This window comes from Ischnura elegans, chromosome 2, assembly GCF_921293095.1.
Source record: "Ischnura elegans chromosome 2, ioIscEleg1.1, whole genome shotgun sequence".
Classification (NCBI taxonomy): Eukaryota; Metazoa; Arthropoda; class Insecta; order Odonata; family Coenagrionidae; genus Ischnura; species Ischnura elegans.
Window position 1 is genome coordinate 114,419,058 of NC_060247.1, and position 26,477 is coordinate 114,445,534.

Below are 26,477 nucleotides of genomic sequence, written 5' to 3' on the forward strand. Positions count from 1 at the left end.
ACTGTAGAGATACTTTCATCAGCTGCCAGTAACCACAAAAATCTTTGAGAAATCATCATCATGCCCCTCAAACACAATACCTACATAATAAATATATGTACTAAATGAAAACATGAGACACAAAGGCGTTGAAAATTCATAAAATATGGACAGTGGAACTCCAATCACACATACATTCCAATCGTTGCTCCCCTTCAAACTAGTTTGGATTCTAACTGCAAATATGTATCAATGTAGAGGAGCAAACATGTTGAGAGTTATTCACAAGAGGATAAAGTTTGAGGTAATGGACCGAAATGAAAGAATAAAGTTAGAGGGGAGTTGCATTTCTCATTTGAACAAACTAGCAGTTATTTAGAAAGAGGAATTTTCAAATCAAGTACATACCAAATTTTCCCCAGCAAAAGTAAGCCAAAACAGAAACACAAAATTGTGGTGTCAGTTATGAGTTACAAAAGGTTGTAAAAAAGGGAAAAATTAGGTAAAAATTCTTTTGAATCTATACAGTTCCCACCCCTTAAAGAATGCTGATTGTAGAGAAAATGCAGTTTCTTTTCAGAGTGAGGGAGAAGACAGAAGAGAAGAGAAAGTTGTACAGGCAAGTTTTTTTCAGTATTCTCTGATGTTTTCCCGGAATATAGCATCTTGGAAGGCTTATCTTGACCAATTGCAAAACCTGAGTAGTTTTCTATTAGTCTTTTCATTTCAGTGAAATCTCAAAAAGGAAATTGAACGCGTATGTTAGGGCAAAAATCTTTCGAATGTTAGGGATCAATTTCTTGAGTGCCCTCCTGATATGATATAAAATGAAAGGCTGCATTTATTCATTCACAATAACAATCACCAAGTAGGCAGTAATCATAAAATTTTTTGGATGGGGTCCATTTTGGCAGGGCATTTTGACATCACCAACTAAAAATTTAGCATGGGAGATAATGAAACCTTTTCCTTGCTGCTGACAGCCTTGTCGTTATGTGTTCTAGAACTAATGAGTGACCACACAATTGGTCCCTGGCACCTCTATTTTACTTCATCAGCATATTGACTTGGCTCAAATATACGCTTTTCTAAAGGTCAATGGCAAAGAGAATAGGTGATAATGTTTATGAAATCAAAATCTTAATTTTGCTAATGGTGCAAATATTATTTAATAACTTGAAATGCCAGCTGTCCTTAATTTTTCAAGACTGTAATACCATATTTACTCGTAGAAGCTGCACACCTTCTTTTCTGGAAATGCCAGTGAAAAAAAGAAGGTGTGCGGCTTATACGAATATATTTTCATGTAAGCCGCGCACTATTTCCCCTCAAATTCCTATTGTTTATTTTTACAGTTTAGCATTGGTAAACATAACTATGATATAGCTTTAATAATCATGATATCATAACTTAAATTTATGGATTCATCAATGAATTATGAGTACCTATATTAGACCACACCCTAAAAGCGCTTATGAGTTTTTTCCACACGAGCCAGCCCAAAAATAGGGGTACACAAGATAGACGAGGGTGCAGCTCACACGAGTAAATACGGTAATACATTCACATAATTGAGTCTCCAAATTTAATGATTGAATCAAGCACGTATCGAAGCACAGGTATCAAATCTGCTTCATCTCATCTCTTTACTTCACAGGCAGGTTAAGGTCATTTTTGGTGGGTTCTGCTCATTACCTTCCCATCACCACAGCGGTAAGCAATGCCTCGCAGCAATAATGGGTCTGAAGCTTGATATACGTAGACAATAGGCTTTTAGATATTCCACAATTATTTTTAAACAGTACATATTTGTAATGTGCATGCAAAGTTTGAATCATGCCACAACAAATTGAAACAAGTCTTTTCATTGAAGATGGTCAAGAACTGAGATTTCATCAATTACCTACGGTCACGGGCGTCGCCGCCATAGGGGACATGGGGGGGGGGGGGGTTTTGTCCCCCCCTAAACTGTATAAAAAAGTTTAATATAACCCCATTTGTCCCCCCCCCAAAGTGTTGATGCTGAAGAGGCCAATGCCTACGGTCAATCACTAAAAATAGAATGGGTCAAATGTAACAGCTACACAAGCACAAATTTGATTGATGGACCGTCAGGGAGTGGACGTTGAAATGAAAATAATATTCCCATTGCCTCCTAATCCTATCACTCACTTTGGACTGCTTTCACAGAGTCATTGGGCAATTCCAATTGGTAGCAATCTAGAATGCTTCATATAACAAGGTGAAATGACGAAAGTTTTTGGCTAGGAATGATGCATTTAGGTATGGAAAATGAAAGGCTAAGGACACAATATACCATTTATTGGAGGCAGTGGGGTAGTCAGGAATTTCGTTCGGGAGAGGGGTCCAAAACCAGGGGGGAAAATTAAAAAAAAAATAGGGTACTAAGTTGTGTTAAAACTAATTTTAACACTTTTCATCATCGAAAAAACTTAATTTTACAAAGCAATCTTTCAATTCATTATAATTCAATATTTTGTTTTCTTTTATGAAGCAAAATAATTGTTTTAAAATATTTTGGGGGGATCTGGACCCCCCACCTCTTAATGGCATTGATTAGAGGCTTATACTGTGCATAACCAAGCCTAATGCAGCCTCACAATTAGCTTTAAGGACAGAAAATATTGTGAAATGGGATTCTTTGATAGTGACGGCATCGCAATACAGAGGAGACTGCGGGATATTGAAAAAAAAGGAGCAGGAGAAAAAGCTCCACCATGCACATACAAAAAAATATAAATTCTGTGAAAACTATTGCATATGTGTGTGTGAGTAAAACTGTGTTATGTATGTTAAAATTACAATTTTTAAGATGCACAGCATAGTATGGTCAACGATCATGCAGTCTTTTCCAGAAAAAATCAACAATGATTTTTTCCACAGTAAAAAAAATAACCTGTTCCAAAATAACTTCTCTTACTGTCCTTGAAAATAACCAGAGAGTATCATGTACTCAAATGATATCAAAATAATAGTAAAACTAAGTAGTTGCTTCCCATTAAGTTATACAAAATATGAAAACCATCATAAAAATCATCATTGTTGATCCTTTCAAAAAATTTCTATCTCTCTATATGAATGAAAGAAAACACAGTCACAAACATGCTCCAACAAAAAAACAGTATAACATCAACATAAGCAACTTCAATCAAAGATTGCATTTCCAGACAATACATTGTTCGACCTCTTTATATTCTGGTACATCATTAAATTTAAACTAAGGATGGTTTGCCTCGACTTTATTGCCCAGATCCGATTCCTGCCCTACTCTCAGTTCTGGTTGCAGTTAGTTCTTAATCAAAAGTTAAATCTTTATTGCACAATTTTCAAAAGCTGTTCACAATCTTCCAGCTATTCCTGAGAGGATGGAAAAGGACCAACTTTGTCAAAACCTAAAAACAAAAAAGAATCAGCCAATCAGGATGTCCAATTCATCTAAGACATGTCTTAATTCGGGGATGACCATTCAATTGAAAGATTTTGCATTGGCATATTGTAAAAAGCGCAAACGTAATAGTAGTGTTATTACTCCTTTTCAAACAGCCTCAAGAGGAGATACCAGATGAATAGCTAGCAAAACTGTGATGCCCGATAATCATGCAACGACACAACCAATAAAAAAATTTGCGCTGGTAAAAAAATGATCAATACGAAGGAAACCAGAAAAACAAATTGGCAAGGATTTTCTAGAATTGAGACATTAGTAGTTCTCACTTTTCTTTAAGATTACACTGATTAAAAAGAATGACAATTTTCATTAATATCTTTAAAAGCCATGAATGCTGATAATACCCAGCTATGGGGTAGGATAGATTTAGCAGACATGAAATAAGCAATCAAATGTTTTCAGTTGGGGAAACAGTCCCTACAGACGCAAATGAATGATGGCAAGGCAAGCAGAACATCAAGATACATATTCTCAGTCTTCTCTGGGAAGATTCCCGAGCACTTGCAATTGATCAAACCTTTTGGTTCTTACCTCTAGATATGATTGGAGTTCAACTGGATGGGAACATTGGAGCAAAACAAAGAAAACAACGTTAAGATTACTTTCTTCCCAGTGTATCACCAAGAACTACCAGAATCGTTCCTGCCTTTTCTTCCACAACTATTTCAATAATTTCCACTCCCAGCGATATGAAGAATAAATGCGTTCTCATCCACCAAATTACATTTCCACAAGTCATTATTTTATAGTGTGTTAAAATATGTTCTTCAGGCAATAATATTTATGGGAAGGTTTCAAAAAGGTGCAATGTATTTTTTCATTGACAAGAATGAATTTTCCACTTGCATTCCTCTAAAGGCCATACTAAGGGCCATGATATGGTTAGATCAACCTGAATGAGACAACACCAATGTAGTCATCTTCCACACAGGCTAAAACAGTCGGAAGAATTAAAGAGTGGTATTCCTTTCTACAAATGTATAACTGATATGGTTTCATGTCAACATGATCACTTTGATTTTCATTTGGTAACTCAGTCATTCTGAAATCCCAATTACAAGCCAGATTATCAGTAACAGTTTCATATACTAATTAAAAAAAATAATCATTTTGCTGATATTTCAAATTCACTCTACTTGCAATATGTAAAGCATTCCATTCATTTAATTTGATACACATACATGAATAACTTGCCTCATTTTTGACAAGAATGAAATTCAAAGCCATTTTCAATGGAAGCATTAATTACTATACAGATATCTTTCTCCACAAAAATAAAAATAACTATGCACAAAAACTATAAGTTATAACTACCATAATAACAAATTTTGACTATCCCAAGCACTTTGACTTTTGACTTAAGTAAAGAAAGCAGAAAACAGCTCCGTAAAAACCTCATTCAAGCATCATTTAACATAAATACAATTAAGGTTTCAGTCACTAGTATTAGCATCACATATCAAGTACATGACTTCTCGTCACCTGGAATTTGCAAAATGCTTCCGCTTCCAGCATTTTGGAGATCCTCGTGCCGTCCGCCTCGGAGCACTCCCTAAGGTGGCAAGAGGAGGAAGCATCCCACTTCAAGAGAACCTCATCTCACACAGGAACAATAAATATGAATATGCAGTTTTAAAGAAAATCACAAACTTGACGTTGGTAATGATGAGGGTCAAATGACTGTGTCTCAAGGAATGACAAGTAAAAATTGAGCACATTATCCATTTTCACACATTAAACACGTTATGCACGTAATAAATGCTTTTCATGACTCAATCCATTTTGATTCTGACTCCCCAGTCCCCCCCCTTCAGTGGCACGAATAATAAAGAATAACAAAGGAAATGGAATGTGAGGTGTGAAAATGGCAGAAAGGGAGCGTTTGCGCAAGTGACGCAACGGTGCACCACAGAACGCCCTGGAAATGTTTCCATCATAGGACTCAACCACTTTTGATTCTTGGCACCACCCGTAGATGGCCTCGTAGGCACGACAGCACACTCCAAAAGTAATCCCTCCTGCTCCTGCCAGCCTGCTACTAGCTGCCGACCAGTTCAATTTGGCGATACTTCTTGCGCAGGTTGGAGACGGGATCTTTGAACAGCACGGGGTCGAGGCGCATGGAGGAGCGCAGCAGGGGCATGTAGCCAAACACAGCCGCAAATGTGTTGAGGCACGTCTGCCGTTGAACAAAGTGGTCGGGGTCATTCCATGGGGACCTGGAGCAAAGAGATGAACTTTAACTCTTGCAATAACAAATAAAGCACAGTACACATACTACAATGCCTGTTGCTTTAAGCACTCCTTTCCATGAGCAGACTGGGAATTGCAATATAGCTAAGATGGCCACTGGTGGCTCCAGAAATAAACTGGCAACTTAGAAAACATACTATCAAAAGTTCGAAGAGTGGCATTAATTTTATATATAAATCCAATCTTTAAGCTTATCAGTCCTTTCAGTTTCTGTTCTGTCTCCTTCACTTTCACCATAGTCTGCATCTAGAGTTCATTTGAAATATCTTTTTGACTGAGACTCAGGCCCAAGTTTTTCAAGGGGGACAGGGCGGAGGGCAGGTGACTTCCTGAAAACCAAACAATAAACAATATGTGATAGGTGGAGCCTAGCCTTCGGGAAATTCAGTCGCTTTCAGAACTCCTTAGTGTACGCTTTGTAAATTAGCTGAGTTGCCAAATGGGAAGAAGACTTTTGACACAGTCTTTCGTTTCTATTCACTGATAAAGTCTTTTGAGAAAACATGGAAATGCCCACCTCTCTCTCTCTCTCCATCCCACATCCCCAGTGCCGCAGGTCCCACCTCCTGCTGTGACGCTGCTCAAAACATTCCCAGCTTGTATACTGGGCCAGACGCAAAGTAATTCGAAAAGCATCATAACTGAAGGTAAATTAGTGACAGAAGTTGAAGACCTCGCTCGCCTACTTCCCCTCCAGCTCTTTTCATTCACTTACCAGACGTATGCCAAGAAAGGAAGTGCAGATCAAAGACTTTCCTCCTCTCACTATTTGTGCTCTCTATATTTTTGGGATACCATCTACATCTACAAAGTAATACCTCTCAAGCCACCTCAATAGGTGTGTAGAGGAGATTTTAGGATATTGTTAACAAAAAAATAACTAAAAAAAGATAAGGAGATAGGTGAACAGGGTCCCACTGAGCATTTAATTAAGTTCTGTGTGGTTGGGACGAAAAACAAATTACATTCAATGAACATATACCTATCCACTTGGCAAAATATCTGCCTTAATTCATCATTTCTGAAGTTATAAGATGACGTTCTCAGCGTTGCTCTGAAAGATACCTGTTCTTAGTATATAGCTCAGGCAATCTAAGCCTAGTCTGTCATGTTGACTCCGAGTTTCTAATGGCACCTCGGCTTACTTGCATAACAAGCTGAGTAAAGCTTTCTGCTTGCTTGTAGCAGTTTCCATACAAGTGGACATTGTTATAATGACTTGGTTTGGAAGAGAGGTGGCCACTGAATAGGAGTCATTTACAATAAGTGATCACCACTCACCGCAATGGAGATATACAAATGTACTGCCAACACCATGTAAAATAAATGCCCCTTTCACTTGGCAACACAAATATACAACTCTTTGCCTTCAAGTATTAAAAATTCCCATTTGAGGGTATCATTTAAGTCAAATTTGAAAATTTACCAGGTAAATAAATGCTTAATAGCCCAACTGAGTTTCATGAGGAGATTTTCTCTCAGAGAAGTGGTTGATTTCATATTTACACTTATTGTGTTTTTGAATCGTCTTATATTTTAAATTGTAAAGTCCTGGGATCAAAAATTGTTATTATTATTATGGAGAAAATTGTTCAGCCATTAACAGCTGGGTGATCACTGGATAGAGGTTTCAATGTACCTAAAAAAAAGAGGCCAAACTATAACCTATAGGTTCCATTACCTACAGTTTCCATGGTGTGCATACAAATAAATGCATTTTTTTTCAAATTGAATTATCTCTTGAAATAGTTTTTGCCTCAAAGTTGAGAATATTGACAAAAAAACAACAAAATCATTAATTGTTTTGGTCAAAGTGACAAAATGACAAGATAATTTTACGTACATTTAGAGTTTAAAATTACAAAAGGCTGAAATTTTTTAATTTATCAGCTTTTTGATCTCTCTCTAAAGTCAGCATATTGCTTTAGCCTGATTTTTAACATAATCAGGGAATTGTATCTTTATATGATAACTTATTATTTTTTTGCATTGAAGCATGCAAATGGGCTCTGCACATTAATAACGCTATCATTATTATACTGCACCTTGCTCCACCCGGTGGCTGTTCCTTGTACTGCTTCCTCTGCGTGACCTTGATCGGGGGTCGACGGGTGACATGGGCGACCAGGAAATTCATGAGGATGTCCTCACAGTTGTGCGACTGCTCCACCGTCTTGAGGAGGAGGGGGGAGAGCCAGCGAGTGTACAGGAAGTTGTAATATCGGTGGTAGAAGGCAGCACCCGTTAGGACAATGGAGTACTCATTAGTCCACTTGGAAGTGTAACCCCAGGAACCCTGGAATAGAAGAATACAAGCACAACAGGGATTAACGTGACATTCAAGATTAGTCATCACACAAGTGGGGGGTGGCCCATTAATAGGGACATCTTTTATCATGAAATTTAAACTGTGTGTTTAAAACAACTCTTCAAAATCGTAAGTTCCTACTCCACAGTCCGGACGCCGAGAGTTGTCCGTTGACAGCTAGAAGGGGTAGGGGGCAAGGTTGCCAGGTAAGAAAGGGAAACGCCCACTTCACATGTACACAAAAGGGTTTCGTGAAGAAAGCAGCCAGAAGGGACGACGAGCGTGAACGATCCAAAGTCAATCCTTTGTTTTGGCGATTCGAAGAAAGGGCTTGTTTTGGTGGTTCAGGCTTGTTTCAGTGCTTCATGCGCATGTGAAAGCGTTGTGTGACTAGGTAAAGGGTGTGAGGTGCATTTGGGGGACAGCGATTGGTTGCAAACCATGCTGGTGCAGTGTTCTTCGCCCCTCCTTTTAAAGTGCCATCGGACAGCTCTCGCCGGCTGGACTGTATGTTATGCATTTAGAGGCAAAATTTAAGAAAGAAAAGGAAAAAAAATGCTAGGTCTAATGAGTACAATGTGTCCTGTTGCTCAATCGTCCTTTCATGTCACAAAAATTGAAAATTAGGAAGGAATACAAAACACCCACCCAAAGTATGGAGCAAAATTTCATGCGAATTGGTCAAAGTACAGGAAGCTAACTTTTGCTTGATTCACCATCAATTTTTATTATTGCTAGCAGTTAACACCACAGCAGTTCATTATTTTTAGGAGCAAACAAACAAAACAAACCTGGAATTAGATATTTTTTACATTAATCTATGTTAATTTATTAGTATTAGCTATTGAAACTTCATGTAAAAATCACTAAGAAACAAGGATGAGTTGTATGAGAAAGAATCGATAAGGGATGATAGCTCAAAGTGGAGATGGTACATGGATCGGATTATTATATTGAATCCTAAACATACATAATGTAAGGATATGTAAATCCATCAATCACTTGAAAAAATGTACTTTCCTTTAAGCAAAAAGAGGTCAACTCAGCTTCAGCACCTTACCTTGGCATCATCCCAGAAGTGTGAACGTGCAGGATAGCCCACGATGCGCTCGGGAAACGCTCGCCACACGGAGAAGGCAAAGTCCACTTCGTCTGTGGTAAGCAGGCAGTCTTCGTCAAGCGAGAGGATAGCCGACGTCTGGATGAGTGCATGGGGACGGAAGCGCCGGGATATCCCGCCCCCATTCACCCCTGCCCCCGCCACAGCCCCACCTCCAAGGGGACCGCCCCCCTCCGCCTGCAGCACGTTGATCGGCACTGTGGACGGCAGCTGAGGCCAACGAGGCTGCAGTCGACTGCCACACTTCTCGCCAGAGCAGATGATCACGATCTGACAGGAGAGACGGGATCAGAAAGGGTCACTCGCATCCACTGCTTGAACCAATTTTATAAACGTCTAATATTGGTTGATTGATTTCAATTTTCTAAACATCTAATGAATGTGCATGTGAAAACAAGCAAGCAGTTTTCTAAAAAGAAACCCATTGTAAATTACCATAAATGAAATTTATAGTACCAATAATTTATATCATATTTATCCATCACCAGTATGCCCTCATATGATACAATACAAAAGAATTGCACAGCAATCAAAATAGAAATTAGAAAGATGGCAAACTCACCCTGGCAACAAAGTTGCTGCGTGCCACGTTCCGCAATAGCCGGTGGAGTGGCTGAGCAGTGGGTGATGAAGGAGAGGCAAGGAGCGATGCCTGCTGCGTGTACACTACAGCCGTGAAACGCTCCTCACGTTGGACATCTTCCAAGCCCACTTCTATAGTGCCAGGGAAGCCGGTGGGAAACCCAACGCCCAAGGAGAATGGGTAGTGTCGCCATGTGTCGGAAAACTGAGGCAAGGCCAACAATGCCCCAGGCGAAGAGTTCCAGACGAGACCATCCCGAGAGGGCTGCGATGGGATCCTCTCACGGATGATCTGAGAGCAATATGAAGGGTATGGGGGAAATGAAAGAATCAATCTGGCAGGTGATATGAGGTTACTTTGGCCACCGTGAAGACAGTTAAATTTCCAGGTTGAGTGCAAAAAAAATACTTAAAACAATCACCACCACTTGAAGCCTCCAGTAAACTGGCTAGGTAGCTTTGCCTATTTCCCGCAATATTTTTACTCAAGGTCTACAAATAAAGTTTGAAATGATGGCCTGATTACTTGAGAAAAAAATGCTAGTCTAAAGGTAAAGTAACTTGAGCACATTCATAGTAGATGGCCTGACAGACACCCAGCAGGCCTCACTCAAGAAATGGAATGGCACCAATAAGCACCATTTATTTAACCTATTTCAATTACAGCCACAAGGTAGATCTTCACATTTTTAATAACACTGAGAATGTATTAAAAGGTGAAATAGATAAAATTTTGCATGAACAAGTATTTATAAAAGGATATCATTTACAAAAGAAAAACTGTTTATGAACAAAATTTGCAAAATATATTTATTATGAGTACTTCAGTCCCTTCTGAACCTCTTTAAATGTTAATCGGCATTACGATACTTAGTTGCATTAATGAAATTTGAAAGGCCTAAAATACAAGAATTTTTCCTCCAAAAACTCTGATCCCATGGAATGCAAATATGCAATAACTGTACAAAAGGTATCTAAATGTATAATCTTCAACCACAAATGGTGATATCAGAATGGCATAGTTTTGAGAAAGCACTTACCTCAAGGGTGGTAAAGACGATCTTCTCAACCGAAGAGAAGTACCGGTCCCAGAGCAATTGAGTCTGCTGCCGCATGGCAAAAACTTTTGACGGAGGGATTGAACGAACCATTTCAGGGACCTTGGCAGTCATAAAAATAGAAGACAGGAAAATGATGAGAAAACATCATGAGGAAAAAGAAACATTAAGCACGTAGGGCAGCAATAGTTTAGCCACAACATTTGAAGGGCAAGGCGAGGATCTTTCAGTAACTTGAGCAGATACACTTCAGCAAATTATATTGATAACATCAGTGGCATAACTATGGGGGGATGAGGGGACGTATTCCCCCCCAAAGCCTCAGAGAAATAAAATAATTATTGAAAAATCTTTAATTGTGCACAATTATGACAGCTTAATTTGCACTAGGCAAGGTCTGTACACTAAGTCCACATACAGCTCCATAAAAATATGGAACTTGTACTCATTGTAAGTATTTTTATGTTGATTATGGCAGCCTTGAAATCAGTGTAATCACATGTCATGCATATAGACAGCCCAAATATGTTATGTGAAACTTGTGTACATTCTTTACACCAACATTCTGACAACAGAAGTGGTAAATATCTTAAGATATTTAATGGACAGTCCTTCATCAAATTGTGGAACTTGTGAACATCATGTAAACAGAGCAGAATTGGGTACAGCTGTTGTGAATTTTAGGTTATTCTAGAATACTAAACTGCAGTTACAGCAAATGGGAGCTTGGAGTATTGGGTGGGAGCAAACTTATAAGAAGATATTCTAGAATGACGAATAATGGATACTCTCATGAATTAGAGAGGAATATTTAGCCTAGATTATGAGGCAACATTTAACTCTTTAAACTTGAATCTATCCACAAAGAACTTTAATGTGATACCCATGAAATCACAAATTAAATCTGAAAATAGGGGGAAAACACCCAGCCTCCCACCCTCCATGTGCGTCCCTAGTCGCCACCACTGGGAAGAGTATATCATTGCACAAAATCTCCAAAAGGTGCAAATAAATTTTAACCAGGGGATGTCAGATGTAGTAAGAGGTAACGCCTCTATATCATGAGAGGACACTCCGTCTGCGAGTATGCTAATTGTAAACTAAACTTCAAGGGGAATGCTCCCGCAGTGTGGCCTAACATTCGAAGAGTGAGATAAGCTGGAGCATATATAAACGGGTCACGTGACGAGGGAGGGCAAGATGGCGGCCAACATGGCGGCCAGGCCACGTGGCTCCCTCACCTGCAGCAAGAGCCTCTCGTCGGCCCACACGGCGGCCGAGCGCCACTCGATGACTGAGGCGAAGGGCAGGGTCCACGCGTTGGCCAGCAGCACGGGGATACAGCCGGCGCGCAGAGACTCGAGGAAGCGGAACGAGCCCAGCCGACGGCCACGTGGTACCAAACAGAAGGTCGAGTTCTGCAGCAGCGCCTCGTAGTCCCACCTGCGAGCGAAAGGGAGAGAAATAATATAGATTGAGATAAAAGCAATAATACAATGCCACAGCAAGGGCAAATATTAGCTGAAAGGAGAATTGGCGGAAGAGCTGTGTATTACCAATCTCCAGATTTTTGTCCGATGATGATAATTCAACTATAATTAGTATGAGATGGAGTGTAGGACATTAAGATATGCGACGCATGAATGGATGATCCTCAACCACAAAGGTAATAGCCCACCAAGGGATTATCTGCCAATGTAATTGAGGGAAACACGGCACTGACATACATTGCATTATGTACTTCCCCATCCGATGAACCGATACGTACTAAATATGCTCTCATTCCCAACAAAGGATTTCGCTTTCAAATGCCCTCCATCAATAGGGTTCGAAACCCACAGCCATGAGATGGTATGCCATTCGACACTAAACTCGTAATTCGATTCCCTAACGCGGCGCGGCTTGATCTGAAGATATCGACAAACAAACAAAGAACCCTCGCTGGCTACACCCTCAGTCGTATGTGAGGAGAGTATGTTTTCTAAACAATAAGCAAGAATCGTTGGGACTAGGAAGTTTGTTTAGTGTTTATTAACAGCAGCATAAGTTAGCTGATTTCGTGGGGAAACCGCGAGATTCCGGAGACTTCAACGGTTGTTTTATGTTTCCTCTGGTACTGCCAGAAGATGTGACCTCAATTGGCCGCGAAACGTCGTAATCTATGCTCAACGATCACAAGTAGACAGCCGAAAAACATGGATTTACCTTAAGGGCAGTAGCGTTGTGAAAGCAGCAGCTCCAACGGGCGGAGGCCGATTCCGTATAAGGGGCGTGCGATTTAATCACCCCCATTCTGTGCATGGCGATTACGTGATCCCTGACGAAAATCATGGGCCTTTAGGACACTTTGGAAGAGAATTTTTTGTCGGAATCCTCTTGACAACTTTATGAAGCTGTCTATAGAGGTTTTGTATAACATTCGAGAAGCGACGTTGCATAGCTTACATTGAAAACTTATGGGATTACCGAAACATTTTTTTAGAGGACTCGGAGACTGTAAATGAAATCATTAACCAATCAATTGTTAAGAATCCTCCACAAAACCATTTCAAAATTTCTTCAATACATACACATAATTCATAGTCATACACTCGTCACCTGCCTTGCCGCTAATGGGATCAATAATCATAGTCAATAGCAAAATCGCTTGAGGGTAATTAAGATGTAGGACGTCATGCTGCGGTATACAGAAACCTTGGTAGTATAGTTAGGTTTCTGGACTATTAGAACGAAATTCTTTAAGGTTTCTCACGGGATACGAAAACGTCTTCAAATACTGCTCAAATTCTCAGGAAACCTCTATAAAATCTCTTTCTGTTGCAATTTACTATCCATAGAAAATTTAATTGAGATTCACCTATTCGACCTTTACATAGAAAATTAGAAACTTCCAGAAATATCTTCAAAATCTATTCATTTTCACCAGGGAGGAGCATATGGCGTACATAAACCACGGAAGTCGGGCTTCCGGGAACGAATGCGCTCATATCAGTGCGAAAGATGGGGGCTCGCTCCCGTCAGGTAAGTGCAAATCAGACGCGTCTTTTCACACTTACACTGTAAATGTATCCCGGAAGCGCAGTTCAACCGTAACGAGGCAAGAAATAGTAATGGGAGTTCATTTAATATAGCGCAAAAATTGTCTCATAGAGGTGTTTAAGACTTTTCCTCGTAACCTCTGACATGGATTATTGTAGCAAGAGTGATCTAATAAACGTATTTAAGGCTTTTTCTCGTAACCTCTTATGAGTATTATTGAAGCAAGAGTCCAAATAAGAGGGCATAATAAGCTTTTTCAAAAATTAAATAGACCTACCAATTACCGTCATTTTTCTGCAATTCAATCTGCCATTAGGAATCAGGAAAATATCCCAAGCAGAGTTATTGGAATTCAAGTTTGCATTTCATACCAGATTGTTTGGGTTCCCAAGGCTACCTTAGTGCACCTTGGAGATGGCGTGTGGGAAACACAACACCAACGGTACGCGCTGTAGACACCACATGCTCACAGGGAAATATTTTGGCGCTGCTAATATGAATCCATTTCTGCGTGCCGATGATGATAATTTTATGTCTCTTCCGATTGCTTTAAATAGGCATCTCACCTTGAATCTCAAAGTTGAACTTCAAAAAATCATAATAATTGCCCTCCTTGTCATATTTAAATGTCCATGAATCAGGCACGTAACCAGAAATGTGCTTAGGAGGGGATGCTTAGTTGGTAAGCGGGTGGCCTATACCGATATTTTATGCAAAGTCGTAAAACCAAACATTTCATTAAATCAGTTATATATTTCGTTTGCATGATGCTGAAAATTAAATTCATCGTTGGTTATGTGAAATATTCATGAACTGTAGCCATATCAAAAATAGAGTGTCATAGGAGAAATGGAGTGCCCCTGAGATTGTGATTTCCTCAGCAGATATATATCGCAGGTAGTCTCCACATGGGCAAAACTTAAAAACTTTCTCTAAAAAAAATACACTACCACACATTTGAAATCAGTAAAATTAGGCACCCCAGAAGAAATAAACACGTCCCCGGCGCGCCGGGGACGTATATAGACGCCGGTTTTCAACGAATACAAGGCAATGCTAGGCGGTACATTTCATGATATTAGGATTAAACAAAAACAGCTCATTCGCAGGTATGATTCATCTAATGTATCCATATGTTATGAATGACGTTACGAGAACAATATTCGTAAACCAATGCAAAATACCGAGCACCCAGGCTACGAGCCTGTCACGGATGCATGTTAAATGAATGCTTCGGGTAAATGGGGCAGCCGCATAGTCCAGGGCAAGGTGTACCGGTCCCAATTTGTCAATCCCAACAATCCGGAATGCACTGCATTGTGAGTTGCAAGAGAGGAAGGCGTTGGGGCGCCCTGGCAACGTAAACACGGAGACCGCAGCGCGTGCGTGTATATCAGCGGAAGGGGAAGAGATGACCAGCCCAAAAGGGCTCTCGGGAATGCCTCAGGCCAACGTGGACGGTGGTGACCACAAACCGCGCGCGCCGCAGGAATGGCCGATATCGCGATCAGAGGAAAAGAATGGACGGGCACGCTTTGTCGACGGGAGGAAGACACGCTGGCAACGACGAGGACGACACGCGTACACATCAAGCTCTCTAAAAGAGAGGGATCCAAGACCTAGTCTAGATGTTCATGGTATTAATAAGTGCAATTAAAGGTCAGAAATTATTCGAGACCCCTTTAATAAGAGTAGAGAAGTCAAAATGATCGAAATTATTTTTTTTGTTAATCCAATGCAAGACCAGTACACAAATATCTCTTTGGAAAATATTGAGGGTAAGGACGAGCACACAATTTGAACTCAACACTGTGGAATGACGAACCACTATCAACTTGAATGCAATTATTCGTCGGAAAGCGTCGTGTGCTGACGATGCTACTACACCTTGAGTACTGAAATTATCTTGTAGCGTGCTGAACTGGCTTCTGTCTTACCTTCATGGTAGGAAACAAGCAGTCAAGGGACATGACGGGAAATTGTCAGAATGGAATTCTGTCACACTTGGAGTTCCCCAGGGTTCGGCACTTGGGTCACTTCTTTTCTCAATTTACATTCTAGATTTGCCTCAGCAACTGAAATATTGTAGATATATGCTTTATGCAGACGACTTACAGATTTACTACCACTGTAAACCCCAAGAAATTGCAGAGGCCGTAAGCAAAGTGAATTCTGACGTGCTAAAACTGCATTCTTGGGCTGCATCAAATAATTTCATTTTAAATGGTGCCAAAACTAAAGCCCTAATTATGGGAGGCACACGTATGCTTCAGCGTATTGATTTGGACCAAATACCAAAAATAAAGGTTGATAATCATGAAATTATTTATTCCCAGAATGCTCGTAATCTTGGTGTCACTATTAGTAATAATATTTCCTGGAAAGATAACGTATCCCAAATTTCAAACAGAATAAATTCCACACTATATCAGTTGAAAATATATAAACATTTACTTCCTATGGACACCAGAAAGAAACTTATTTCCACGTTGATATTTCCTCATCTAGATTATTGCTGCTTAGTTTATTATGACCTTACTGAGGAACTAAACCTTAAGCTCCAACGGCTAATGCATTCATGTGCCAGATTTATTTATGGTAAACGGAAGTTTGAACACATCAGTCCCCACCTTCGGGAACTTGGATGGCTACCAGTTACTATTAGGAGAAAATATTTCCTGGGACTGTTAATTTTTAAATTAATACGTAATCATATGCCAGCTTATCTGTATGATATGTTTCCCATAAGACAGACTACTGAATCCTCATTAAAAATTAGACGACAAGTTTATTTTTACTTTCCACCACACAAAAGTTATGTATATGGAAAATCTTTTGTTGTAAGTGCAATAAAATTATGGCATTCTCTGCCAACGAACTTAACCCAAGTGAAATCATTAGAATCTTTTAAATATAAATACTGGAAATATCTTTATAAAACTTTGTCTTTGTAAAAGTCTTTCCCACCTTTGTATATTCTTGAACACTATTAATTAATATCATATGTAATGTAAATGTGCACATCTATAATATTATTATTTGTATTCACTAGTGCCGACTGATATATTATAATGTAAATGTATTGTTTTTCTAAGGTGGCTTTGCCACAGAAAATAAATAAATATATTATTATTATAATTATTATTATTATGATTCTTAACGCAGCGAGGCATGAACGTTGACAGCAGCAGACAAATAAAGAGGGTAAGTATTCGAAATGTGGTGCTACAGAAGATTGAAGAAAATCTAATGAATCCATTGAGCAAGTAATGAGGAAGTGTTGGGAAGGGTAGGAGAAAAGCTTCTTCCGAAGTCTTTCGAAGGTTCCCAAGAAGACGGGATATCTACATCGGCCTAATCACCAGGCAAAACTATCTGATGACGACATTCGTTAAAATACAAGAAAGACAAAGGAAGACCTCTAATGAGCTGCATATGGCAACTTATCACGGCTGTAAAAGAGATAACATATATTTAAATATGAAAAGGTTAGATGATAGGAGGAAATGCTTTAGGGCAGCATAAAACCAATCCTAAGATCGATGAGATAATGGTGATGATGATGGCGTTGTGTCCATGGATGAGAGCTATTAATATATTTAGACGTTGACAAATCAATTTTGCTATTAGTACCGATTGAATTCTGATCGTCAATTGTGTCGGTAAAAAATTAAGCTTTCCAGTACCAACAGCATAATTCACAAATCTTCAAAAAATTAGCCAAAATCATTCTTTCAATAGCTAACTACATTGAAAAATAAAGAAAATAGAAAGATTTGAAATAAACTTTATCAATTAACTTCCATTCATGTTGGTCAAAGAATCTGAATCTGAAGGTACATTTCAGATGATAGTAATCTACATTGCACAGTTGTAGGTCGCTAAACGTTCGCGTACGTCTTACCAACATATTCTAATAGTCATTTAGATACTTAATAACTGCTGCGTAAGTTTCAAGAATAATGGTCTAAATGCAGATAGTATATCGCCGCTTATATTACGAAGTATTTTTCTATTCTGTTACGCAAATCGATATGGAAACACAAACAGATTTTCACCAGGGTCGGATGTTGTAATTTCCGGGTGAGTGGGGAGAGGAGAAAATGATAGTGGTCAGTAGTCTTTGATGATTAAGGAGTAAACATACGGAAACATGCATTTTAACCCTATTACTGCACTCGCTAAACCGCAACCAGAAAAAAAATCGTAGGGGTAAATAGTATCTCCCAAGCATGTCGCGAGGTTTGAAAGACCAAATCCAGGTTGCATGCATTAGAAAGATTGGTAGCAAGGAAAATTAATTCTTGGTAACATAGTAGATATTTTCTCGACATCACCGTAAGTTAATTATCCGAAAATTGCTTTGACGCAACTCTCCGATCACATAAAATTTTCATATTAAGGTATATCTTCTCTGTTATACCCTTTAAAGCTTGTTCGATGTGACTCAACCAGGGCCTACCTTCGCCTACCTTCTAGTCCACTAGTTCTCCGACGATTGTCCTCAACAGGCAACCATACATTATCTTGCGGCCGATTAAGCAGTACCGTCTTCTCCTCAGGGTTTTTAGAGAGCCTCTCTTTTTTCCCACTCTTCAAAGGACTTACTCATCACTCACTTGATCCAACCAATATCCTTATCCACAAGTCAATATCCTTAGTGTTTTCCCACGTTTGTTCATACTTTTTTACACTTGGTAAATGCAACTTTGTTCACTTTGCATTTTTAAAGCATACTTTTACTCTCTTTTGTTGAAATTTGACTTCATTCATTTTCAATAGTAACTTGATAATGTATTCCTCAGCAAATATTTAATGCATGACGAGGGGTTAGAATGATGATGGGACTAGAAAGTCCCAATCTCGCCCAATAAGCACGAATTATCATTATAATAACCAGCTGGTTTTCCATACAATTTAATTTAATTTGATATAATTTAATAATATTTTATAATCTAATATTCGCATAGCAAATTCTTAGGATACCAAGCACATAGAATGCACGCTGGGGGTGTCAATATATCTTGTGACACCTGCTAAGAGAGTATCGTATCCGCGATCGCTTTAGCCCAACCCATTCCACGCGGGCTTCCTCCTCGAAAGAATCCTCGGCGCAGTCTCTCTCGCCTCCGCACTCCCACGACGACACCAATCGATCAGCACTTGCGATATATATCGATATGTGCATACATTAACTCCTTTCGTCTCGAGGGGATCGGGTTGGCGTGGTGGCTGGAGCGTTGGCTTCACGCCCCGATGGCGACATCAACCCTTGCGATAAACAGGGTTATCAGAAAAGAATAATGCCGTGTCAATAATTCATAGGAAGATAGTAGGGATATGGTGGTAGATATTTTTCAGAGGCTGTCTGATTCCTACTCGAGTACCTTGAGGAGGGCACTTCAAGTGCAGCACTCCGTCCGTCGGAAGGGACGTTAAGCCGTGGTCCCCTAGGTGCCTATCGTTAGGAGAAGGCTAATGTCGACGTCGGGTTTCTCTCTCGTTGAGCGACTAAGGGCGCGCATATTGAAATTTATAAATCACGAAAAAAACTCTGTCGGAGACGAAAAATTCGAAAACTAACAAAGACGAACTGCAAATAATTCTGTTTAAAGTAGGAGTAGAAGGAATAACAACTTTACTTTTTCAATGAAGTGATTTATTTTTTCCGACCATGGTTTCGTCACAACGTAATATTCTTAAGGTGAGGGTTACAAGAGTAACAGGTTATTCCTTCAACTCTTACGGTAAAGGATTTCCACCAAGTCACGCTCGCTACAATAACTTATGCTTCTGTTTTAATCTAAACAATGTTAAAAACAAGACCATTCTTTTATGATAACCCTGTATATCGATAGATGCATTCATGAACTCCTTTCGTCTAGAGGGGATCGGATTGGTGCGGCGGTTGGAGCGTTGGATTCATTGGGCCCGGGTTCAAATTCCGGCTGAGGCAGAGACTTTAACGAGGTCACCCGATCCCAGCCAGAATGTTGAGCGTATAGAATTCAAGCGCAACACTCCGTCCTTAGGAGGGGACGTTAATTTATTTATTTGATCATTTAAAAACAGCCGATACGGCCTTTACATTGACTGAATTTACATTGCCAGGACTAAAATCTGAATCTTTAACAAATGTAAACTACAAAAAACTGCAAAAAGGATATTAAAAAAAAAGATTCAGAAGATGTCTTTTCGCAGCTGCCCCTTGAATGATCTGATGGACATTGAAAGATCCAGGGAAGGGTGAGTAGTTCAAATGGTATTGAAAGAGGTGGGGAGGATGTAAAAAAGTGATGTCTGGGAGAGAGAAAGACGGGCTGTGGTCGCCTATGTGCCCTTTCGTCGAGAGCAGGCTAATGTCAACGCTGGGTTTCTCTCCAACCTTCCTTTCCCGCTCTTCCGAAATAGCGCAAATGATCTTATCTATCGGTCGCCTACTCCACATGCCATACCATCCTTACGTCTCGTTTGTCCTGTTATGAGGTTGTGAAGACGACGCATCACATCCCCGCCACCGATCGTATTTCGCCTTTTTTCGATGAAGCATTACGCTTTTAAAACATAAGATATCATTTTGAAGTTTTATAGGATATACGGTACACTGTGGCCAACATTCGTCTGTTTCTCAAAAATTAAAAATATTCCAAATTGTGACCAAGTGTGAATACATGCAAATGGTGACCAAGGTCAAATTTAATCCTATGAATATTAGGCGACGATAGCATAGGTTTTAAGCAAGTGTCCAGTCACCGAAAAATGAGCGGACGAGCGGGAATGGCCAGTCCTCTTAAGTAGATCCACTAACTACCCATCAGATTATTCAAGAGGCAGCTTCGAAAAGCCGTCTTCTGAATCTTTTTTTAATATCCTTTTTGTAGTTTTTTTTTCAATAGTTTATAGTTGTTAAAGCTATTAAAAAAGCTACTGCTACAGGCAAAAAATTTGTTTTCTGCAAATTGTCAATAATAGATGTGGCTTTCTTATCAAAATTCCAAGTTATTGTAACGAAAACTACGGGAATACCAGGCGCTCAAAGTTGGGCAACTTGATTTTACGCGCACAAAAAAGGTACTTTTTTTTAGAAAAAATTAAGTACAGGAAATACAATCGGGCGGAAATTTTTTGAAGTAAATGATCCAACGTAGAAATAAATTCTCTATTATTTGATTTTTGTTGCATTGAAATTGATTTCCTCGTTTGGACGACAGACCTCCTCAAACTCGGGTGTCTGGCTTTTTTTACATACAGTAGGCGGAAAGCGTAATACTCGAAAAGTAAGAGCATCGATTAGTCCTCTATCTTATCATGAAAACTCTATGCAAACCTGCATTTATAAATATAAATGTAGAATATAGATGATATACTGAAATATATTTTGATTTTTGTAAATAACTAAACAGCCATCAACGAAAAACCACGAAATATTCGTAATAATTTGAAATAATACAGCTTCCTAATAATACCACTCGCCTGTTTCCACACACTTTTATTTAAACCGACCACGGTTTCGGCAACTCGTGCCATTATCAAGGCACGAGTGATACCTTGATAATGGCACGAGTTGCCGAAACCATGGTCGGTTTAAATAAAAGTGTGTGGAAACAGACAAGTGGTTTTGCTAAGCTGAATATCAAAGATTTCCACCGTATCACGCCGGACACTGTATCTTTTATTCCTAATAATAAATGAAATAATACATTCTGCTAATTTACGACGATAAACGAAAAATATTCCCACCATTATGTGATATCTGCATATTATGGGTCGTGAGTGCTTGAATATATGTGGTAACTGGGGAAAAACGTCAGTTTTAAGACTATATTTCCTCAACGTCAAAGCTCAAACGAGCAATGTCTCGTAATGACTGCACAAATTCATCCTTTTTGTTTATTTTATAAGAACACGGGGCGATATAACATTATCCGCGCACAACAATACCTCGGACATAGTCGAGATGACCTCCGCTTCGGTCAGTGTTGCGCCTGCTGCACATTCAACTGTTCGATTTCATCCTGCCTGTGTCCACCAGGGACGTGGACTGTTTTTTCAGGCCGTAGGCGAGAATCCCGCCCCATAGGCCCCAAGGAGGACAGTGCTGGGGCATTCATATTGCAGGGGCCCCAAGGAGCAGAAGGGCCTTCGTCAGGGGGGAGGCCAAAGAAATGAGACTGGGTGCGCCCCTTAGGGGGGGGGGGGGTCATGTTGCGGGCAGATGGAGAATAAGGGTCTCAGAAAGGGTGCGGACACTTCAAACGGATAGGGGAAGGGGAATGGAAGGAAGCCTCCTTCGAAGACGATCGAAAAGCGAAGCGAAACTTACTTCAAGAATTATCCGCGAACATCTTGCGAACACTCAGGGAAACAAACATGAATCGACACTGTGGGGCGAGAAGTTGCGGAAAATTAAGATTTAAAATGAAATATTAAAAAGAAATAGTATATGCCCACTTAAATGAGGACTCATACAACTACTTTTATAACGTTTCTTAGTTTTAAATTACAAGAGTTTATTAGTTTTGTAACGTTTGATATTTAAATATTGTTGTTAGGGAGTTGTTGATGAGAGGAGAGATTGTTGAAGGAAGACCAAAAGGGAAAGTTGCTCGAAGTAGTGAGGCAAAAAAGAAACTGTATCTTTAGGAAAATGAAGATGATTTGGAACAAAACAAACGTCAGACGTTATCGTTTCGACGCATTCATGGGTCATCTTAAGCTAATCTTCATGGTTACGGATGGTGGAATTTTTTACCACCTTGTTAATGCTTACACCAGGAATAAAACCCCCCCACAACCTGGAACCATGAGTATTACCCGAATATGGCGAACGAATGCGTCGAAACTAGTTGTACAAGTCAACATTAAAGGACATACCTATACTTGATATATCCTTAGCATATTTCATTTTAAAATAACATAAATAAGTAAATCCTTAATCACACGATCACTTTTCACGCGCAAGTAAAGGAATAGCGGTAATGACAGCTTTTATGTCGTCTCTCGGACCTCATCATTTTCACGGATGGTAGTAATGGCAGGGACTACCGTCCTTATTTCCATCATTTGCAGCCTCCATCACTGAAAATATATATATGAAATACAGTAGCAACCAATCGACGACCGAGACCTAACGAATATTGTTGCCACGCCATTGGGCATTATGATAACAAAAACTAATCACTAAAGACGCCTAAAACGACTGTGTGATATACAAAAAGATGGCTTAAGACACCTTTTTTCCTGACATTGAAAAGCATATGTGCTGAAATTATCTGCAGTTGTGCGTGAAAAATGAGGGTATGATTCAGAATTCATTGTCGACCGAGGAGAGAGATTAAATAAACACGAGCTGCAAAAATAGTAGATTTTTATGAAATGGTACTGGGAGAAATAACAAATTAGTAATTTTACACACTAAGCTTATTTAACCCATCCAGTTTCGACACTTAAGTGTGCAATTATCAGGATTAAAACTCTCTGGAGTATAAAATAATAATATATATTAAGATGAAAAAAAAAACTCAAAAGTGGAAGACCACGGTTTTGCGCCCTAGATAACGGGCGTATTCAGGGGGAGTGGGCGCTCAGAGCTGTCTCTCCCCTAGGGAGCGAAAAGCTACGCAGCATACTCCAAGCCTCCATGGATGCAAAAAGTTGAGTGGGCGCTATTAAGGGGCTTTTAAATCATCTAGTAACACACCATTAGCCACCAAGAGGTGATACTTGAGCTTCCACCAATCAGCGATGAGTGCTCAGGCAAGCAGCGGCTGAAAAGACAGCTCCGAGAAATAACTGAGCGCTCACACAGAGCTACTGCATAGCGGCCGCATTCAGGGGGATATTCCACAGCTGTTGTGGTAGCGCTCAGAGCGCTTAATCCCCATACTGAATGCGCCTAAATACACAGTGAGTATCGAAACCGATTAAGAATACGTTGTTAGGAAAATAACTATAGTTAAGTCGTTATGCTCCCTACGTCATGACGACATTCCATAATTACTATTGTTAAGTCGTTATTGCTCCCATATTCACGACGAAATTCCACAAGTTGAGCCGGCAACGATTTAATCAATTCTCTATAAGGACAGGAATGAAAAAAAAACAATGCAAATGATGGAATAAGAAAATTACATATTAGACGAGGTAGAAAGGAAACAGATAATAATGTTTGGCCATGTTAATAGGATGCACGAAACTTGATTGTATTAGCATGTAAAAAGTACATCCTCGCATAAGCATGTATTAAGAAAGTAAATACCAAGAAAACACAAAAGAAGACTAAGAAGGAATTGGCCATTTGGTCCACATTGAGATTGCGGATGCTTCATTACAGTCCAAGCCAATTTTTTTCCATAGTAACATAGGATACCATTCGATGAAAACAACTGTTGGTGGTGGTTCTCGGGTATTGCTGTGTAGGTAACATTTTCACTAAAAAAAAGTGAAAATGTTACCTACACAGCAATACCCGAGAACCACCACCAACATTGATAAAAGAAGCTGTGAAAATCTTCATACGATGATAACAACTGCCTTCTCCAAGTTCACGAAGCCTACATGTGAGTTTGTTTACATGGGTCATTTCCTCAATCATTAATTTCAGGCGTATAGCCTCTCTTGTTCCCATATAATATCAGTAACGAAACTAATTTTCTGATGCAGACAGAAAAAAGTGAGGGGGAAACAGAATCCCATATACGGACAAAAATGCCATAGTTATTACATAAAGCTAGAAATTAAGAAGGGAAATAGTATGACATAAAAATAAGATAGAGCTAATGAATACAATTAAAAAATAACAGTTCTTCAGCAGCTAATCTACATTGCGATCAGAGCGAAGCCACGCAAGAACTGCGTTGAACAGTCAGTCTCACTCCTACGGACCACCACTCAAATTGAATGAGACTATAGGAGAGGCCAAATTCCTCCATAAAATGCGAAATTGCGATGACTCCAAAAATAGAATGATTCATCAATATTAACCGCACTAGAACTGGTGTATCAAACACACAAACACTCTAGCGGCCGTATTAGAAGCGAGAGAGGGTAATTGGGTTGGATTGTTGAGCCTAGTTGGCCAATCGGAGGCCCGCTTCAATTTCGTATCCAGGCCGACGGGGTCAACTGCCTACGGAGCGACCCAGCTCCTCGCCTAGATGCCTCTTCCGCCGCCTCGTAGCCCCTATGCACTGAATAGCGAGGATATCGGACGCGACTACCCTGTGGACATATCCCAGAGAAAACTGAACTAAAATTTACGCCTTAGGATCCGAGAACGCGACGTATTCGTGCAAGGAGCATCCCCACTGGTTATAGTTTGGTCTTTAGGAAAGTTGTTACTTTTATTATTTCTTTACCACCGAAATCAGTACATATTTGACCTTTTACATCGCCATTTATTCAACAATTGCACATACACGAACAACCATGCCCAGGAAAAGGACCATTACCAAGCCGAGACTCGAACCCGCGACCTCTTGTTTGGCAGGCGAGGACTATACCCCGCCTCCATCGAGTTCGTCAAAAAAACCAACGACAAAGACATACGCAGCAATTTCGATGAAGTTACCCAGCCGCGTCCGATAAGAAGTCCTGAAAGTCATTTAAAATAGAATAAAAAATAGTTAATGCACTGCTCCACAAATACACATTTATCACAACGTGGAAACACGTAGATAAAGATGATTTAAGCATAAGTAACTTATACTGGCTTAGGCAAGGCGCTGTGGATCTTATTTGTGGAACAGTGGTGTCTAGTTCTTGATTTATAACAATTCACAAATTATGATCAATCGACTTATCGTCGACTTGGATCTTCTTGAGATAAGCTCGACCAAAGAGAAGAGATATGCACTAAGAGCGCAGCAAGTTGAAGCGATGCGGTAAGTCTTCACTGCAGTAACTGATATGAAATTATGCATTCGAATCTCACCCATACCCTGCTTTTACTTTGCGCTTACATGTTTTATAAAAAATTTCCTGCCATTTGAGAATTTAATTTTTCATAACCGTGCCACTTGAATTATGGCAAAGAATTTTTACGTAACTTTCAAAGGAATTCTGTAGAACTACACAGAAACTGCTAAGGAATTCCGCATAACTTCCACGGGAACTGTAAGGAATTCTGTAGAAATTCCACAAAAAAGCGTTTCAATGCTTTAAGGAACTTCTGCACAAAAGGCAACGGAATTCTTTTTATTTTTTTTAAAGGATTTCCAAGGAATTGTTTCTAGCAGGGCAGATATCACGAAGCAAGTGCAAGTACAGCCGGAGTGATTTTTCATCACACGAGGCATGTATGTATCTAAGGTTACCAAGGTAATTGATGCGCATTTTCTTATTGATAGGTTGGTTCCATCTTTCTTCATGAACAGTAAATTCCATATTTCCACCATGGTAGACGGACCATTTTCATGTTAATTATATATTTCAACTTCATTAAAAGCATTCTTATCCTAAATACTCAAAAATTAGTTCAGTCGTAAGCCTTAGTGGCACGTCTTATTATCACGATTGCTGCGACTATATTCACGTTATAACGTCCAGTTCACAGGCGACATTATTAACACAAATTATTCATCAGAAATCATTAACTCTTAAGGTTGGCGCAAATATAAAACTTTTCGAAATGAATGCTTATCCCCCATTTGATATTGATTTGATTCTGTT

At 39.6% G+C, this 26,477-nt stretch overlaps 1 protein-coding gene across 1 annotated transcript in view; it reads right to left on the bottom strand.

Moving 5' to 3' along the window:
- Positions 1-4,594: 4,594 nt before the first annotated feature.
- LOC124154440 (exostosin-1) overlaps positions 4,595-26,477 on the bottom strand; it is a 132,654-nt gene continuing 110,771 nt past the window's right edge. Inside the window, exons 3-8 of the mRNA XM_046528158.1 lie at positions 12,011-12,212; positions 10,752-10,871; positions 9,692-10,003; positions 9,070-9,399; positions 7,747-7,997; positions 4,595-5,667 (exon numbers count right to left, since the gene is read on the bottom strand). Of these exons, the coding sequence (XP_046384114.1) occupies positions 5,487-5,667; positions 7,747-7,997; positions 9,070-9,399; positions 9,692-10,003; positions 10,752-10,871; positions 12,011-12,212 (1,396 nt within the window). The 3' untranslated portion in view covers positions 4,595-5,486. The remainder of the gene's footprint in view (positions 5,668-7,746; positions 7,998-9,069; positions 9,400-9,691; positions 10,004-10,751; positions 10,872-12,010; positions 12,213-26,477) is intronic.